The 20,219-nt window shown below is 40.3% G+C and overlaps 1 protein-coding gene across 3 annotated transcripts in view; it reads left to right on the top strand.

Annotated features, from left to right (window-relative positions):
- mid2 (midline 2) overlaps window positions 1-19,833 on the top strand; it is an 86,913-nt gene extending 67,080 nt beyond the window's left edge. For all 3 annotated transcript variants that reach the window (XM_029512951.1, XM_029512949.1, XM_029512950.1), the window contains 3 exons: window positions 1,288-1,449; window positions 16,243-16,450; window positions 16,791-19,833. In XM_029512951.1, coding sequence (XP_029368811.1) covers window positions 1,288-1,449; window positions 16,243-16,450; window positions 16,791-17,211 — 791 coding nt within the window. In that variant the 3' untranslated portion in view covers window positions 17,212-19,833. The remainder of the gene's footprint in view (window positions 1-1,287; window positions 1,450-16,242; window positions 16,451-16,790) is intronic.
- Window positions 19,834-20,219: the final 386 nt, after the last annotated feature.

The following is a 20,219-nucleotide window of genomic DNA, read 5'->3' as shown; positions in this document are numbered from 1 at the left end:
TTACAAGCAGACTCTCGGTTATTACTTATGCATGCTGTTGCCATCTTGCTCAATAATTCACAACGCATCCCCACCAGAAGGGACGTGGCAGGCAGGCATGGCCCAGAGAGCCTTTGGGGGGGTTTATTTCCCTGCATCTCTGCGCTGGGGAGTAAAGATGAGATAATGAAAAGGATTGTTACTCTACTTCAAACTCTGAAAAGATTAATTTCAACTGGGGTGTTACTAAACAAGATGCTTTGTGCAAAACACAGCCAGTGAACTGGAAATGCAGTATCAGTATTTCTTTATAACTGTAAAGAAATTCATTCATCTTCAACTGCTTATCCGTTTCTGGGTCACAGGGGATGCTGGAGCCAATCCCAGCTCACTCTGGGTGAGGGTGGGGTACACCCAGGACAGGTCACCAGTCCATCACAGGGCCAACACACTGAGACAGAGAGACCAACAGCCACTCACACTCAGACTTACGGAGTGGCCAATTAACCTAAACATCTTTGGACAGTGGGAGGAAACCCATGCAGGCACGGGGAGAACATGCTAACTCTGCACAGAAAGGCCCCAGGCTGGGAACTGAACCCAAAAACTTCTTGTTGTGGCGCCACAGACCTGACCACTATGCCGCTGTGCTGCCCTACCGTTTTTTTTTTTTTTTTTATTTTTTTATTACTGTTTACATAAAACAGTGTTATATGTTTAAAAAAATAGGGGTAATGTGCTGGGTCAGTTAAGGCGACTAAATTAATCCCTGTTATTTCACACAAGAGTAGAAACCAAAAGCGTACTCAATTGTAGACAATCCTCTCCTCTGCCCTAAGCTCAGATTTCTGTTTTATCCTTCACAGTCGGCTGCAGCTGGGAGACTGAAAAGATTGTGTTTTGAAGCAGGTGGCTGCAGAGCTATCCCAGCCCTTACTAACCCTCTTCTGCCAGTCACTTTGGATCAACGCGCCCACCAACTGGGGTTGTGTTGGTGTTGCCCACGTTTCCATACATTTAGGCATTAAAAGCTACCCCACTGCTTCGCCTTCAGGCGCTTGCCAGAGAGAGACATGGCTTATTATGTGAGTGCCTGTTCCTAATGGCTACTAGATTCAGCTTGTCAACACGTATTATCACCTCAGGGAGAGTACGATGATAGATCAGTATGAAACAGGTTTGCACTGCTTTGTCTGGACTCTGGGGAGCATTGTCGTAGGACGCATAGTAGTTCTGCTTACCCATAATGTATCAACATAACTTACTCATGCTGTGTGTGTGTCTGTGTGATTTCCGTTGATCTTCCAGGTTTGTACAACTCAGCAGACAGCTGGATGATCGTACCTAACATCAAGCAGAACCATTACACGGTGCATGGCTTGCAGAGTGGCACCCGTTATATCTTCTTTGTCAAGGCTATCAACCAGGCAGGAAGCCGCAACAGTGAACCAGCCCGCCTCAAAACCAACAGTAAGTGAAAGGCCATGTGGCACCTCTGCCTGCTTTTCTATGAATATTTACAAGCCTTGTTAAGTTTGTTTCTGATATTTTTTTACAATTAAAAGTCTGTCAGTGTCCTTTGTGCAGCAGAAGGTTTTGCTGCTCTGAGCTTTTCCCAGGGGGCTATCTTTTATTTATAAATGAGTGGCGAATAAGTAGATTAAGGACTACTATAGATTACATTTTCATTAGTCACAGAATATTAATGCATTGCTTTTGGTTTCCAGCCAGGTTGTTACAGTTTCTGGCCAGAGAGCAACAAAGCGAAAGTGAACGGGGGAAACTGAACCAGTACATTGGCAGATTTTTGTCAGAAAGATTTCATTGCATGTTCCGCGAGCACTTCCCTGAATGGCTTTAGCTTGTCTTTAAAACCAAATCACAGACACCCATTTATTTCTAGTCATATTCTCAGAAGCAGACATGTCATCATCTTTTGACTGATACATAGAATCACTTCACAGTTGCATCATCTTCAGAAAAAAAGAAAACAAACCTCAACCTAAACAGTTCCCAAGCAGCTGTTGCATGTAACTGCAGTCATATCACAATATGCCATCATGAATAAAACTGCAGTTCAGCTTCATTCATTGTTTTTGCAAAGTTCAGATAGTTTGATTTGCACTGGACTCACCAGGGTAAATGTAAATGTTAGCTGTCAGACAGAGCGCCTGTTAAAATACATCTGATATCATATTTTAGTTATAAGATTGTACCCCTTAGGCTTTTCTGAATACTTCTCCTACTTACAACTTGTAGGATTATTCAGGTCAGTTCTCAGTACATCGAGGCATGTGCAGAATTACTTTACTGTGTACAACTTTTTTATAACCCAGATCTGATTCTTCCTCATGAGCATGCAGTTTTAGACCTTAAGTCAACTGTGCTGCTGATGTATTAGCAGCTCCTTAATCACATGATCTGAGGTGTGGCTTTAATATCATCACATGCAGAAGACGAACCAAAAGTCGGTCCAATTTCAGACCTCCTAGAAACAGAACAGTGCAAATTGCAGTTTCCTCTTCGTTTATTTACATCTCCTACACACCTGTCAGGTTGTATTGAGTTACAGAAATGTTTCACTTTTAGACTCTCTTGATCCTCAACGAATGTTGCAGAGATTAATTTTCGCTACTCCAAATACCAGCTCTCAAATACAACGAATTATTGTCGCATGTTAACGGGTAACATGACATCTCCCTTTGTCGTTTGCCTGTTTTTTCCTCTTGTTTTCGGCTTGACTTTTCTAAGTCACCAGGTTTTCATTTAGCAGTGAAGCCCACACACAGACGAAACTGTCTTTTGCACATCCTCGTCTTCGATAGTGATACTTTCCCAACACAGAAAGAAACAAGTTGTTCCCCAGCTCGGTGAAGGCAGTGTTTGACACAGACAGAAAGGATGATGTTTAATTGGCATTTTGGCGACCTGTCATTTCTTCTTTCTATTTATTCTCTCTCCTTTTCACCCTAAGGTTGTGAATACTGCTGCAGAAAGTATTATTCTTTTATTTGGTTCCACACTGAACAAAATCCGAGCAGATAAATAGTGAAAATATGTCAAAGCCTCAATGGTGATTGGTGCATTTCAGGTTACAGTGAACCCAAAATTCATGCAAACAATGAGGAATAGAGTAATATAGGCTAGAAATTGCCCCACGGCATTACAGGTGTGTAGCATAACAAACAGATGCTCGTAAAAGTTTCATCATATGGCTGAATAACGACAGTCTGATCACCCCCTTGGAAGTACATAAATATTTCTGAGGTTCAGCTGTGGCACTTTAAGAGTTAAAACTTCAGTAATATAGCTAATTTAGGATGTACCTCAAGGGTGCTCAATAAAATTTTAAATCAGTTTTAAATTGCAGCAATAGTGCAGCAAAGCCAAAATGGAGTCTGTATGCCAACTCCTCGTAGCTGCTGTCAAGAGTCTGGCTTTGCTATTTAGAATTACCTTAACCAGGATACACTCTGCAGAATAAAATAGGTGTGTAACCCCCTAACCCCCTAAACAGAAGTCAATGGATGATGTTCCTCCCGCTCCAGAACTGCACACACAGATTCTTAATGGGCCCATTAGAAGGAAGCGGTCCGGTGGTGGAAACAGACACTTAATGTGAAATCATGAGAAGAAACACAAGTAGGTGTGTCCAAGTGTGTGGCCATTTTAATGCACATTTTCTTTCAACAGCCTCGCTCACTCTAAACACGAGTGTTATGTTCTTACCAATAATAATCTAAGCCTGGTCGCTCCTGCTTCAAGACTCAAACCCAAATATTTGAGCCATCCATTGTCTAAACATACTAAATGTGTTTCCTTGAAGTTTTTTTGTGCAAGAGATAAGCAAAACACAACTTTGATGATGCCTCAGTTGCCTGTTTGTGGCTGTAAAAACTCTTCAGTGATGCCCAAAGCAACTATAATTAAAGCTGCTGATGTACTTAATGCATCATGGGACAACGTTTGATTAATGGACTTGGACCTGCTGATGTTGTGGAATTGCTATTAAACAGCGAAAAGTTTATTTTAATTGGATTAAGTCAAAAAGTTATTACAATGACATTTCCCCTAATTTAGTATGTGTGTAATTGAATGTATCTTGTCACTATTCTTTAATGTTGCCACTTTGAGTTGACAGATGTAGCATGCTATATATGTTGCTCTGGTCTACTCATAATATTGGTTCTTAGGCAATAGGACTCAGAGGCATGCTGGCAATTTTATCCCTTTTTTATGTTCATATTACCAATTAAATGCATGTTTTAGTTATTATTGATGAGGGGCCCCTTACAGAGAGCTCTTCCCCCTCTCCAACAGCACACTTGTCCTGCGTGTGAAGCTACCATCTGGCACTTTCAAGCACAACAGGTTTTAGATTCTGCCGTCATCCATCATATCACCGGCCCTCTCTTCTGAAACTGTGCTCACTCCTGCCCAGCAGACCCAAATTCTCCCAGACACACCCTGCATGCGGGACAAAGAGCATGTCAGTATTGAAGCTCTTTTCTTACGGCATCAGGGTGGATTACTGCCTCGCTGTGATGCACGCGCGACATGTAGCCAAGGAGCACTTAGAGGTGAAGTGTAGGGTATCAGGAGCTGGCACAGATGCTCAGGACATGCAATCTAACTGTGAATAATTCAAATAACAGTCAGGAGGAGTTCCTTTTTTAATGTTCTACCTTGACACAGATAAATTAGGTAATAGTTTCATAATCAAGCTCACTCCTGTTTCACCTGCTGTATCTTCTTTACCATATTACAACAGATAATGCATATAATGCACATTAGAAAAAAAGGACTTAGCACAGTATAGATTATTATTATTATCATTATTCTCTACATCCAGCCTGAGTTCATTGCAGAGCGGTCCCAGTTAATGATTAAATGCTTGCTTGTATAATGTTGATATGCTGTATAATGTGGTATAATTTCTCCCGTGCCTTTCCTACTCACTGTCAGTCCGGTGTTATCAGGGAGGAAACACTCGTCCACCCACAGCTGCGTCTGGTTGAGAGTTTTAGCCTCTGATTGGCAACCAGCACTTCTCTCTGCTGCATTGTTTTAGACAAGGTGTCGAAATGACAAAGACTTTTGTCCATGACTACGTTTTTTTTGGTTTTCATGATTGCCACCAGTGTCATGTGTGTTTGTGCATCTTTCTCAGGCCATCCTTAATGTCCTTGTTGCTCATTCTTTCTCATATCTCTCATTTTCTCCTTCCCCTTTTTCTCAAAGGAATTCGTATTCAGATTTAAGTCCTTCATCATTTGTTCTACTAAAGCTGAGCATTGTTTCTGGATTAAAATGGGTCACAAGAAAACTAATCACAAATATTTCAGTTGGACACGCTTATTAGCTTTTTCTATGGACTCCACTGCTCTTTGAGCTCTTGTAGAAATCTTTTAGGCTAAGAACCACAAGTTCTTTCCTTGCTCTTGAAGCCTCTCGTTCTGTTTGTGGCTAGATTGGATGGTTTAGTTGTCACACTTTAAGATGAGAGGCTCTGGAGGCTTTTAGCCTAAGCTCATCAAATTTCAGGCAGAAGCTTACAAAGCAAAGAAAAAATGTCAAGTCAAACAGATTCCGAAAAGTCATGCATCATAACTCACTGTTCAAAAGTGTAGCTACTTAGTATACCCACAATAGAGTGTGTATTTGTGTGTGCATGTTTACAGTATGTGTACAGTATGTGTAAAACAAACCTGAATGGGGTAAGCTAGGTAGATATGGCAGTATCAAAGCAACAGGAGAGCAAAGTCACTCATTAACTCAAGTTCTGTGACTTAATAAACTGCCAAAATGCCAAAAGATAAATATGATTCAGTGGGAGGCAGCACGGTGGCAGGGAGTTTCCTCCCACCATCCAACGGCATCATGTTTGGGTTAATTGGTGACTCTAAATTGTCTGAGTGTGAGTGGTTGTTGGTCTCTGTGTGATGGACCCAGAGATGGATAAGTGGTGGAGGATGAATGAATGCTTGTAATGGAACCAGAGGTTCAGTGAAAAGTTGCAGAATTTTACATATCTAGAAAGAAAAACGTAAAGCACAAATTAAGGATTTTCAAGCAGGCATACTTTTTTCAAGAAAGACTGTTAAAAGCTGTTCACATATGCAATGTCTTGTCCTGGCCTCAGACTCATGTTCCTACGATATGTCCTTCTCTAACCTCCCTCTGGCGATGGCATATGATCTCTTCTTCTGGTGCCCTTTCTTCAGTCTTTATGCCATCTGTCAATTCATCCCAAAGGTGAAGTTTTCATCTCAAGATGCTCTGGCTTTGGATCTCATGGTGAGGGTAGACTGGACGTCCTTATTGTAATCTCATACAGATGTACACAGGCTGAAGCGTTGTGTACACATTTGTGGGTGTGTAAATATGTACATGTTTGCCTGCCAGATAGACAGAGAAAGAGGAACAGGAAGAACAAAACAGTGTTTTGTTGCTGCAGCATCTGCCTTCAAGGACCCTACTTAGCATTGTGATGACAACCCTCAGAATATAACTTGAGCTATTTATTTGTTTGTATGTATGAGCAAGGTCACATACTGCTATTTGCATGAAGGAGACACGTATTTACAAAGACCTGGTACATTGGTTAATGTTTTTTTTTCCTATCCTTATAAATTGTAGAATACCGGGCTACCCAGGAACATTAAAATGGGGCTCAATCACACATTTCGGCCGGTTTGCAGGTCTTGCAAGGGAGTACTACGACATACAACATGTGAACAAGTCTTCCATCTAAGTAGATGGAATACTTTTGTAGCTCCAGAGAAAGCTGCACAAAATCTGAGGAACTGCCTCAGTGATAACACTTGAGTCAGTCCTCACAGCCACAGCTAAGGAGTACAAATTATAAAATGTGTGAGTTTCACTAAAGTGAGCTGGCCAGACCTTTGCAGCCAACTGCTAATCTCTGCATGAGGCTCTGAGCTCAAAGGTACATTAGACCCTTATTAGCATAACACGCTTCAATTTCCAACTTCACTGTAAACAGTGAAGCAGCTTTGTAAGTAATATCATTGAGGAATCGACAAGGAAGACAAATGTACAGATTTATTGATTCTGCTGCACTCGTTTTGATCCCATTTTATACAAAAGACTTTACAGCCATGTTAGAGGACTGTAATGCCTTACTGCTGGAGTGCTGCTTCAATGGCGTCGCATATCTGCTCTCGGGCTCTCGGGCTGTCTTGTGCAATTCAGTCACTCTGATTGAAACAACATTTAAAATGATGTATCGAAGTTTTACAGCTTTCACAGGCTTTCTAGGTCACTCCAGTGAAACCACGCATTGAACCCTGAGTGCCTCAGGGTAAACAGCGGTGCTAATGCTGTGGTATATAGGCATATTGTTGTGCTGTGAGATATTCACAGCTGTCGAGTGACTCCCATCTTCTTGAAACACCTATAAATTAAGTATGCTGAAAAAGCAGCCGAGGAGGGTGTGTGCGCACACGTGTGACCTTTTGTTGCCACAACCACACTTCTGAGTTTCCCTCAGAACGATCTGCGCTCAGGTTCTGACACAACTATCATCCAAAGTGGGAGATTGGGAGCTACGAAGAGACAGAGAGGGAACGAAAGTGGATGAAAAGCGGCAGATTGAGCGTGAGAGACGGAAAGCGTTGATGAATAAAAGACAACAAATAGCTCTTTGCAGGATTATGTGTAAGCAGACATGAGTGCACTCAATCCACCAATCCACTGGTTTCTATCTATTAATACAGTCCAGACTTCAATGATGTACAAAGACCATTGAACCAGTTTCAGTTCTAAAAAGTAAACGGGAAAACTATTGCTTTCATACAAAAAACAGAACAGAATTAAATCTTTTTTTAATGTACATGGGGTAACAGTTTGCTACATTACAAAAATAATGTAGCTTATCAAAATTATTCAAAGCCAAACAAGTGTCTAGTTATTTTAAAAGTCAAGATTAAAAAAAGTCTGAACCACATCTTCTGGTGAACAATATAATGATTATTTTATTTGCATTAAGGCACTCTGTTTTTATGCATTCAGGAGCTCAGAATTGAATTAATCGTGTACCCGAGTTTGGTCAGAAGTCATTAGAGTGGCGCCTGACAAAGAAATTATATTAGTCTCGGCAGCATTTATTAGATACTGCTTAGTTTCTGTTTTAATTGGCTGCCTGTCTCAGTAATTAATTCAGACCAACAAGAAACAAATTTAAGAAGAGGAGAAAAGCAATTTGTTAATTTAGAGAAAAAGGAAATGGTTTGAATTTAGAGAGAGAAGTATGAGCAGCTCTTTGTAGGCTGAAGACTGGTCAGTACGTGTGTGAAGACAGAGAACAACCTTTTGGAAGAAATATTTAGGTCTTCAGTAAAATTCATTTATGTGTTTGCACCGACATTTGCTTTCTTCCCAGGTTACTGAATCTGGTATTTATGCGAAGATAAAAGATTGATCTACTAGATTTTCTTAATATTAAAGGTGTGTTTGATCTGACCTGTTTCTGCTACGACTGGTGAAAAGATGCTCAGCTGTGGTACAAATGTGTGGCTCCATTCAGCAGCATCCGAGTATGGCAGTTGCACCTGCACCACTATAAATATCCTGCAAACACTAACATCCACTTTTTTCATTTTGCTGAACAAAGCAGCAGGTTGGTAAGAAGTAGGTGTACCAACAACATAAATCCAGGCTTAGATATGTCATAGCAGCTCGATTGTTTACAAGTGAAGACTAGGCTCCATTTTGAGTGAGCATTTTGTGTGTGTCAAAACAAAGTCTAAACTATATGCATACAAGCCTTCTAGGGAAACACTGGACTATTGACTTTATAATGATGTGTTGGTAAGCTGCCTGTACAAAGCACACAAGAGTGCAATATGTGTGTATACAGTATGTGTGTATTTCTCAAATCCCAGTCCCTACATTGAGTAAGCATCTAAAGATCCGGGCTGAAACTATCACAAGGCAAGGTGCCCTGGGGGTACACATACCTCTTTACTTCCTGTAAAAGCATCTGAAATAATATTTACCCAGTATCCATTTCTGATGACAGGCCTCAAGCTACCATAGCGCCCCTAAAGTAAACAGTAAGAGGTGGAGAGGAGCCGAGGGAAAAGGGGATGAGAGGAGAAAAGGGTGTTGGGAGTACAAGAGGAAAAAGAGGTGAGGGGGAGCGTACAGAAGAAGAGGAGAGTCCCTGTGGAAATGAGTCATGTCTTGTAATTACAATGTTATTGGTTTAATTCTGATGCAGACATTTGGTGCATATTAGACCATTTCCTCCTTTCTCATCTTTAATGTATAAAGTTATATAAAGATACAAGGGCAAAAACAAAAAAGAAAACCGTAATAGAGAAAGGCAAAACAAGATTTGAGTCACTCATCTTTTAATGATTTCATAAAGATTTTGAAGAATTTCTTCTAATGAAACAGCCCATTCTAAAGTGGCTCTGCATTGTGACCAGTCGAGGACACACCTGCCTAATAATAATGCAGTGCAGCCAGCATCCAGGTACACTTCGACTGCCAAGGACATCCTCAATGACGCAGATTGAAACGCATTTCAGTTATTTATTTAGAATTTATTTATTTTTTTTTTTTTTTTTTTTCCAGATATACAAATAAAGGCAAATGAAGCATAACCATTTGGGAACTTCTGTCCAAGACAAGACAATTAACTAAAATGAGTTGAACATGGATCATCATAATCATGCTTAAATGATACACCTGGTGATAATTATATATTATACTATATTCTCCAAATTGTATACATACGGCATTTAAATAAAATGAACATGGACATTGTAACTTATTTAAAGGCAATACCAAATAAAATATTAATAAGTATTTATTTATTTTTGTATACTACTATATATATTTTATCGATTGGAACTGTCAACAAGTACACATGATACAACGCGTCAGATTTTCTCATTAGCAGGATAAATAGCAGCAACAATAAGTTGTAATGTTTCAGCCTACTCTGTCATAATGATGCAATTGGGAAAAAGTTTATTTTGCAATACTGCACATAACAATAATATATTTAACATTACAATGTATTGTCTGTCTCTTGGCTGTTTGGGTTTGATGGTAAAGAGTTTTATTTAATATTTACATTTTATTTGTTTCAAAAATGCTTTCGTAGCTGTTGTCTTTTATTTCTGCAACACTATAATTGCATGTGGTCTAATATAAGATGAAAGAAGACATGTATCATTAGGATGGGAGTTGAGTTTCAATAAATAGTTTCATTTATATTCAAATTCTATTTGTTAGAAAATGAAGTTTGTCTTTTGGAAACGTTCCCTCCAATGCTGGCTTAATCACAATGAAATTCTACACAGACCCAGGAGCCTTAGTTTTCTAGCACTACTCTCTAAAGACGCTGTCAAATTCATTAAAGGGTGAAGTTGGGAAGATCAGGGACTCCTGTTTATTCTGTGACTACACAAAGATATTTTCAGCTTTTGTAAAAATTTAACAGAAAAGGCAAAAAGTGCTCAGGAGAAGCAACTAAGACATTCACGTTGCCAAGAATTAACCCTCCGTACCGCGTATACCTTCTCTGGTATCGGGTATCCACAGCCATGTGACGTGATGGATGCATTTTTAATCTCAGCCATGTAAATCTGCATCCCAGCGAGTCCATTAAAGTAGTCACCACTGTTGGATTACACACCACTTTACATATGGATCAGTCAATTAGAAGCCAAGTGGCATGTTGTCATGCATGTTAATGGCAACGAATGATTTGTAAGTTGAAAAGGGAGGTGGAAACCTGTGAAAAGATTTAAGGTTGCATCAGGCTGCTGATGTGTCAAGGGAGCACTGTGTGTCTGATGGCTCTGTTTCTACTGCAGTCATTTTTTAGTTACGCAGTAAAATGGACCTTTTTTTTTGTCTTATCACCCTCATTACAGAAGCAGCTCAATCTATCCTTCAGCAAAAACGTGAGCCAAGAGAAAGAAGTAGCATAAATGAAATCGACTGAATTGAAATAAAGTCGATTACCAAGATGTTATCCCACTGCAAGGACCCAGTGGAATGAAGTTGGAATGAACTTGCTTTTTACAAATGTTCCCTCAACAGCAATCCCATTTTTCTTTATCCTCTCCTTTTTGTCCATGATGTTTTTTGTTTTGTTCTGTTTTTTTTTTTTTGTATTTTACAACTTTCCATTTATAACTTCCCACCCTGAAACAATGTTCAGCTTTAACACAGTCAAACAGAGCGCAGTTATCACCTCTGCAGACAGTTGCAAACTTCACTAATTACTGTTTAGTGCATTCCTAGGGATTGCGAGCAGAGCAATCACAGACATTGCTAATGAATCCTTTTCTGCCCTATTTTCTATACATAGAATATATCTGTGTATGACAACAAGGTGAAAGTAACAATCAGTGGCTCATTTAATGTATCAGTTTCCTCAACAGAGAGTCAATGTTTGAAAAAAAAACAACAGAAAACTGTTCTGGGGCCTCGTTTATAAAATTGTGCGTAGGAGCGTTGCTAAAAGTGTATGTACGTCCAAAATCCATGGGTCAGAGTCATGATGAATTTATGAAGTCATTCTGACTTTTCTACCTGTGAAGCTTCTTTGGTTGCTTTGGATATATATTTAGGAATATTGTGTTCGTCAGGTTCGTCTTATAGATCACAACCTTTGCGTGGAAAGTGACCTACGCTCTGAACTATCTGCGGCATAAACATCTACTTTATGTTTTGGATTAGTTTAATCTGCAGCCACCTTCTGAGTCTGCAGTGTAGCCGTGCAAAAGAAATCTAATTTGGCATGTTTTCCCTGCTGCTATAGAGAATACCAGTGTACTCAGTGTAGCTTTGGGTCTAACCATTTCATGGTACCTCAACAGCATTAAGGTACTTCAGTGGTGGATGAGATACTCAGACCGTTTGCAGTGTAGAACGTACATCATTAGAAATGATACGAGTAATACCTGCATTTGGCCTTTCATAGAGAAGTACTATCAACCAGAGGTGGACAGAGTACACAACTTCATTACTTGAGTAAAAGTACAGATCCTCCTTGTCAAATATTACTCCAATACAAGTAAAAATGGCTTTGTCAAAATATTACTCAAGTAAAAGTACAAAAGTATTTGCTTAAAATGAACTAACATTAACATGTTTATAGCTAAAAAATACCTTCAGTTAAAGGCCCAACAAGAACCGGTCTGGTAACACTCCAACACACCTGATTCAAATGATCAGCTCATCATCAAGTCACTCATTTGAATCAGGAAACATCCAGGACCGGATTTGGAGTCCTCCAGTCTCTGATGGTTGTGTTGTGTTGTGTGTTACCTCGTGTTGCTGTCTCTGTTATTCACCTTGATTAACAGACTGTCCTGTGTGCTCCATGTCTAGTTCCTCCTCTGCCTCCTTTTATGAAAGTACTTCTTGTCATAGATTCAGGATGACGGCGAGAATTAGTGAGTTAGAGTCGCGGCTCCGCACTTTAGCTAGCTCAGCTTATGCTAGTGTAGCTAGCTATTAGCTTGGCTCATTGACGCTGGTAACCATGGTAACTAGCAGTCCGGGCTAAGAGGGGAGGCGGAGTAGTTGAACACATGGACCGACTTTATTCAGCTCAACACAACACAGGACTTTTAGGAGTTTCATCACACTGACTGTAAAGCTTACAGCGGCTACAGCTGGTGTTACTTCTCACGCCGCTCACCGAAGAGAGGGACAAACACACAATAACTAAAGTAGATGTTGGTGGTTTAGTGGTTACAGTTGCTGGCCTGCAATAAGGACATTGTGGGTTCAATTCCCAGCGTGGTGAAGGCGAAGTTAATTGGTGATGAGTAATGGACTGGGTTACAGCAAGATATGACGCTCCCCCAGGACCTAGACCAGATCAGAGAATATGGGCCATGAAAAAACAGATTGAATCACCCACTGAGCTGACTTGTTTATGAAGCAAAAGGGGCAGAATCATTAAATGTGAAAGTATATATAATTATTTCACTATGTAATTAATTATTGTTGTTACTGTTAATTACTGTCGCAGTACTTCATGAATTTATTTTATCTGTCAAACTCACCTATCGAAGTCAGTGGGTGGGGCCAGGCCAGCCGATGGGGGTGGCAAAGGGGTCTGCTGTCCCGTGCCCTCATTAAATTTTGGAATAATAATAATTTTTCAAAAATTTTTCTCAAAATAAGCCTATCTGTGGAAAGGATTATGCAATATTTGAGTTACATAAGCTTCTTATTTGTTTTCTTCCTAATTGTCACCCTCCCAACAAATGGTTTGGCCACCGATCCTTCGCTAAGCCCTGCCCCCATTGGTTACTGTTGCTATGCCAGGCTGTTTTCTGTTGTCTGAAGTTCGGTAGGAAAATGTCCAGTCAGCATAAGTCTGGTGACCAGAAAGGAAAAGAAAAGAGAATAAGAAAATAAAGGGTTAAGACATTTTCTAAACAAATATTTTTAAAAACAAGGTGAAGCTAGGGCCAGAAACGTCGAGCAAGCTAACAGCGCAGTTAGCTTGTAACATAAGCTAACTGGCCATCTCTAATGCTAATGTCCATTAGCCTAGCTTGTATTAAAGCCCGACACAAAACGTTATCTTTGACAGAAACAGCTGAGTTTGGTATCTCCATCAGAAAGGAAGAGACGGAGAGGAGAGGGCTCCAGACAGGTAACAGAGAGAAGCGGGAGGGTCTTGAGTGGGGGGCGTTATTTCCACACTTTCCGACAAAGAGATTGGCCGCAAATTTAGAAGAATTACTCCACCGATGAGGAGTTGGACCGTGTTGAAAGTGATGTCCACAGAAGACATCCAAACTCTGGCTACAAGCTAATGTGTGCTCCAGGTAATAATACAGCCACAATGCATAATGTGGAATGAGCTGATCGTTATGGAGAAATAATCTCAGGTAGGATGAGGATTATACATCGTGGCCATATTCTTACCTGGAACACACACAGAGGTGTGCGTGTTACAAAAACAATTACAATTAAATATAATGAACGAGTAGCAAGGAAGGAGCGCATCAATAGAAATGTAGTGGAGTAAAAAGTACAATATTTGTCCTTCAAATGTATTGAAGCAAAGGTAAAAGTGTCCCCCAAAAATAATACTCAAGTAAAGTACAGATACTCAAAAACTGTACTTAAGTACAGAATTCAAGTAAATTTACTTTATTACTGTCCACCCCTGCTATCAACAAAATATACATCTACATCACACATACTACTTCATCATTGTTATTCTGACAGTTAAGGTTAAGTTTCCTGTTGGTTTTAATTCAATCCGGTTTTTGTAGAAGGGCACAGAGAAAAGACAGGAAAAGCCAAAAACTGGCAGATGTGTTAATTTTTGCCAAAATAAAGTTACAGAAAAACCTGCTTTAGGTAAACTTCGCCCACTGGACTTTCTAATATAATAACCAAAGCTATGTCATGTCAAAGTGTTGACCTGTTTACCAGTCTAAAATATTTGGCCAGTTGCAGGTGGGGGAGCATTTGATGTAGTAGAAGAACATTGGAAAAGCTGGACTTGACAATCTGACAACATTATTGCAACCAATGCCAAATGCAACAGTTCTCTGAGTGTTGAACCACGGCCAATTTGCCTGTGAAAACCCTCTGTTCTACTCAGAGTATCCTGCCAGACCCATGAACATACACATTTATTCTCACATATAAGGAATTTGCAATTTAAACCCTTGCTTATTATGCATGACTTTTTCCTTTTCAGAGAACCCCTGCTGGCATTGGTTCAAAACATTTCCACTTGGCCACTTACTGTACATCCACTAGTGTGTAGGCTGGAATCAATGCCGTGTGTGTGTGTCTACTTGTCCTCTACCGTCACATGTGCCCTCTTTCCCCAACCCTGGGCACAGCCCAGCCTCTCAGGAGTCATCCCCTGGAAAAGCATGACAGAGCCCCAGTGTTTGGAAATGGCTGTGCTGGCAGCGATAAGCAGTTCAAAGAAGAGAGCGCATTAATGTAATTGGCTGCCAGCAGCACATTGGCCTCGTCGTCTCATATCCACATGCGGTAACACACACTCGCCACACGGATTATTGGAGGGGAGTGCATGAGAGAGGCGAGAGGATAGAGTGGATGAGAATGAGAGAACTGGGGAAGAGAGATGAAGGGAAGGACAGATAGAGAGAAGGGAGGAGGAGGAGACCGGGTCCTCATTGTGTTGCTCATTAAGCTGTGGGAGGCTCAGGAAGGCAGAGAGATGAGATGAGAGGTGTCACAGTTAAATGTCAGGTCTGGAAGGGACATGGCTGACCTCCATGAAACCTACACACATACACACAAATACAGAGAGGTAGGGAGGGGATCGTCTACCAAATCTTCAGCTTCGGTTTATCCCCTCAACGTCTCCTCTCCTCTTCATTCCAGATCTCCTCTCTCTCTGCCACTCACCTAGTTTTACCCTCTCAATTTTCAACCCATTACAGCCAAATTACTGGTGTCACTGCAAATTGAATTCTTGCGTCCGGATAGCAGTATTTCCTATGAATAGCCCCCAACACTACCTCACACATTGGAAGTGAAGGCTATTTCCTTCAGCTAATTTCTGAGTCTGTGTGATGGGAGGCACAGAGCAGAATGCCAGGTGGCTTCCTCCACTGTTATGAAATGTTTTCACCAAAGGCTGTGAAGAGCTTTGAAGTTTATACTCTCGCCCTTGTATTTCAAACATCCTCCTCTGCTGTGTCTCCCTGTGAGTTCTCTGCTAGCACTTCTCACCCCAATTTCTATTTATTTCTTGTGCTGTTGCTTTGGGTTAAAATCATGCTCTGATTTTTATTCTAACCCTTAGCTCTTTTGCCTTCTGATCCTCTCGTTTCTTTCTACCATTTTCATCTTAACAGTATTGAGAAATCGTGAACCCAGAAATACTTCTCTTTACAAATACACTAATATTGGGAAGCGTCTTGCTGATTTGTTGAAAATAATATGTTTCATCTGAAAAGGGATTGTTAATAGGATCAGATCAGACCAACAGAGAATAATCACCCACCTCTGCAGTTCCCCTCAGCAATTTTAAACACAGAAATATAGCCAACCGTGCACTATGGCACAATTTGTGCTTTCAGGTGTTGGTGGAGACCAAAAATACGATTTCAATCTTGGAGATGTGAAGTGTCAATAGACAAGTAGATCCAACACGATCTATCATTTAGTTGTAAGATATTGCAAAATAGTTGATGACATTAATGATGTTAGTGAAACAGAAACAGAGCCCTTAAAGAACAAAATTTTGTTTCTTCCCAGGTCAACCTTTTAAGTTGGATCCAAAGACAGCCCACAAGAAGCTCCGTCTGTCAAATGACTGCCTAACCATGGAGAAGGATGAGAGCTCACTGAAGAAGAGTCACACCCCAGAGCGTTTCAGTGGCACTGGCTCCTATGGAGCAGCTGGTAATGTCTTCATTGATAGTGGGTGCCACTACTGGGAGGTGCTGCTGGGAGCGTCCACATGGTGAGAAAAATTTACACATACAGACGGTGCATTATATAAGGCTGCAAGAGTTAGTAAACTGAAATATTTCTCTTTAGGGAGTCTAAATCGAGACTGTTATGCAAACCCATATACACATACACAGAACAGACCCACACTCACACAGTGTACTTTCTTATTCTAATTATATTCTTTTCACTAATTGGCTCTGAAGTAGACCTCCTCATGCAGGAAAGACCCAAAGGGCCTCTGCCTATCTTTTGAGTCCTCAGCATGAGGTTGCTTGACTGTGCGTTTTAAGTCATTAAGGAGGACACTGGTTTCAGATCCCTAATATATTCAAAATTTTCCCTCCCTTTAGGTATGCCATTGGCGTGGCTTACAAATCAGCCCCAAAAAACGAATGGAGCGGCAAGAATTCATCCTCATGGGTGTTCTCACGCTGCAACAACAACTTTATGGTTCGCCATGATGGCAAGGAGATGCTGGTGGAGGCGAGCCTGCAGCTGAGGCGGCTAGGTGTTCTGCTAGACTATGACAACAACTCACTGTCCTTCTATGACGCCATGAACTCCCAGCACATTCACACCTTTGAAATCTCCTTTCTCCTGCCTGTTGTACCAACTTTCATGATCTGGAACAAGTCGGTCATGATACTCTCAGGGCTACCCGTACCTGACTTTGTCGATGGGGTGGCCTCAGATTTTCAAGAGCAGCAGCAGCAGATGGGCCTGTGCCGGCAAGAGTCACCATATTTGACCGGAATGAAGACCTGCCACTGAGAAAGGCCCGCCGGTGGCCTTTCAGAGTCCACTCAGACCCGGTGACTGAAAGGCTGACTGGACACTGGAAAGACACTGACAAAGTGACTAGATTCTGCTCTAATCTTCGTAGTGAGGGGAGGAGTTACTTTTTCATGGATTTAGAAGGTGATGGAAATATGCACACAAATCTGGAAAATGTCAGTCCTGTTAGTTTGTAGCTACCCAATGCTTTGCAAGTCCATCAGCAAATGGGGACAAGATCTGTTGGCTGTAAACGTCAGTGGGCGTAAAACTCATTGGATGTCCTGGATTTACTGATAAATAGAGCTTTAACGGACTGTCATTGGGCAGTGCAGGACTCCCAGGTTTTCGTGGCCATTTAAGGTCTTCCTTCTTGATTGCTTTTCCTCATGATTTGACCCTAGGCAGAAGATCAAGGAGGTAATGTCCTCACCATTTTGAGTTTAAAGGACAACATGTGAACAGTGACATTTCTAATGTCACAAGTATGATTGATTAAACCAAACCATAGCCAAAGCAGATGCAGCAAAAAAGAATCTTATTTATTAGGTAAATTAATATATTCGCTTTTCCGCAAATATTCTTCATTTGGTATTTGATTTCTTGACAAATGGTATGGGAAGAAAACATGTCTCAATACATTTATTATTTCAAATGTCAATGTGAATTCTTTCAGTTTTTCTGTGTGAGCTAAATGCTACCACCTTGCTGACATGAATACATCTTAGCTGAGAACATTTTGTTTCATCGTAATATAAGTTGCATTGAAAAATATCTTCCATTGACACTGTTCATGTGTTGTACCCTCAGACGCCTTAAGCGGTTGTTGATAAAAATCTTTTACTTGGTCTTCCTCCTAGATCTGACCCAGCAGCTTCCATTTTTCAGGAAGTGTTAACGTTGCTCCCAGATATTATCAAGGTCACAGGGGGTCAATTTGCATCACGTGACTACTCAAATTGTAACATAAGAGTTTATTCAGAGCGAGAGGAAAATGTGCTATTTATGACAAAATAAGATGGTTTACCTTTATTATTAATCTCATCATATTCATGCACTTTTTAATTAACACTATTTCCCCTCTGTGAGTGTTTGAATAGATGGCACTGACTGGCAGGGATTAAATGGGGAGATACAGCAGGAGCTAGCACTACTGCTGGTCACATTTGGTCATATTTACAAAATAATTTATGATCAGTGAGTAATAATAGTTATTATTAACAATAAAGACACTGTTTAATTTTTTTTCTTTGTTTTGCAAACATTTGATCTGGTCAGTGAAAGCACTTTGCAATAAAACTGAAAAAGTTTTTTGAACACAACCAGTGACTTTCCCTCCCCATTGGTCTTCAAAAGTATATGATTAATATATCTGCTTTAGAAAAGAAAAGGGATATGAATATTATGATATTTATGCTATTTTTATCACAATTAAATGATGATGAACTATTTGCTGTTTTAAAAAAAGAGTTTAATCTGTTTTCGACTATTTCAGGGAAGGAGAGGGTTAACACTTAAACTTTCTGTCTGTCGCAATGTCATGGCATGATTGTGTTTTCCTCTGTGATTTAAAAAAAAAAAAAAACACACATGCACATGTTGATACACACACACACACACACACACAAGCCATGCTTTGTTTTGGTTGGCCTTGTTGTGATAAATGCATGATACATTGTAGGCTCCCACATTTGGTCACTGGGTATTTTAAGTAGCTCTTTCAAGTTCATCCAATCTTGGCTTCATCACTCATCTGAATATTTGCATACAGTAGACTTAACTTCAAGCAGCTTTTTCCACCCATCGCCACTGAAATAACTGCTGCAGCTGAATCCACTGTTTGTTCATTATTTGGATTTGAAGGTTTAATGTTGGTGGTGGTTACTCTGGCTTGATATTCGGGTAGTACTGCTAGATCAGACAATCAAAAATGTTTCACAGTTTATGCAGTTTTAGCTTGAGGTTGCGTAGGGTAGCGTCTGGGATAAAGTGACACTCAAGATTGTGTTGATGAAAGTAGATGACTTGCTTACCTTGTAGTGTTCAAAAAGATGACAGTTATGGGACATTTATACCTCATTACACAACACCAGGTTTGTACTTGATGTTGAGTGTCCTGTAACATTTGTATAGGCAGGGCTATAATACAGGTAAACACACGGATTTCAATAATTTGCTAGTAGCTTTGGTTACTTGGGTCAAACCAAAGATCCAATGATGTAAAACTCTCCACTATGGAAAAGGAATGAAAGGCTGACAGGTCATGCCCTCCCAGTGTATCTTTCAGCATGGATAATAGAGGTGTTGATTACCTGAGTACAACCGTCATCAGATATAATCAACTGGTCCAAGTGAGCGCTGGTGGCAGATTAGTGAATGTTACCTGACTTCCATATTTCCACCCATCTAGCTAAATGTCGGTCACGGCCGTAAGGTGATTTGTGATCAGGACTGACAAGATCAACTCATCTGTGCAAGTGTGCTTGCTGGGTCACTGCATGATTATGTGACCTTGCTGCAAGTTCGTAACTCTTTCCTTATCTCCATGATGAGGTTTCTTATCTTGAGTCAAGCCTACTGCCCCCCAACCCCTGCCTACCCAAAAAAAAAAAAAAAAAACATGACAAATGTTCATTGCCATGCATATCTGATTGTTTGCAGTGCTCTTTCTTTCTTTGTGTCATAAGTCAGTACAATAAAATATATACAGTGAATGATTTTCAATAGCTACCCACTCCTCGTAGTGCAGTGTAATACCCTAGAGACCCTAATGCAATAGATTCTCATTTTTTGCATTTTTGTTTGTGTAAATTATTTTTTACAACTCAAAGAAAAACACACTCCTCTCCTTTTGGCTTTTGGACTTGGATAATCAGCACAAAAAGAGCAGCTTTGCTTTCATGCAAGGCTTTCTGTTTCCATAGATAAAATTTTAGCCAGAGAGGAATGTAAATCATAGGGGGAAATATATATTATATAAAGTTGTATAATATACAAAATATATA

Source organism: Echeneis naucrates, chromosome 10 (genome assembly GCF_900963305.1).
Source record: "Echeneis naucrates chromosome 10, fEcheNa1.1, whole genome shotgun sequence".
In the NCBI taxonomy this organism is placed as follows: domain Eukaryota; kingdom Metazoa; phylum Chordata; class Actinopteri; order Carangiformes; family Echeneidae; genus Echeneis; species Echeneis naucrates.
This window is presented reverse-complemented; position numbering and strand designations above follow the sequence as displayed.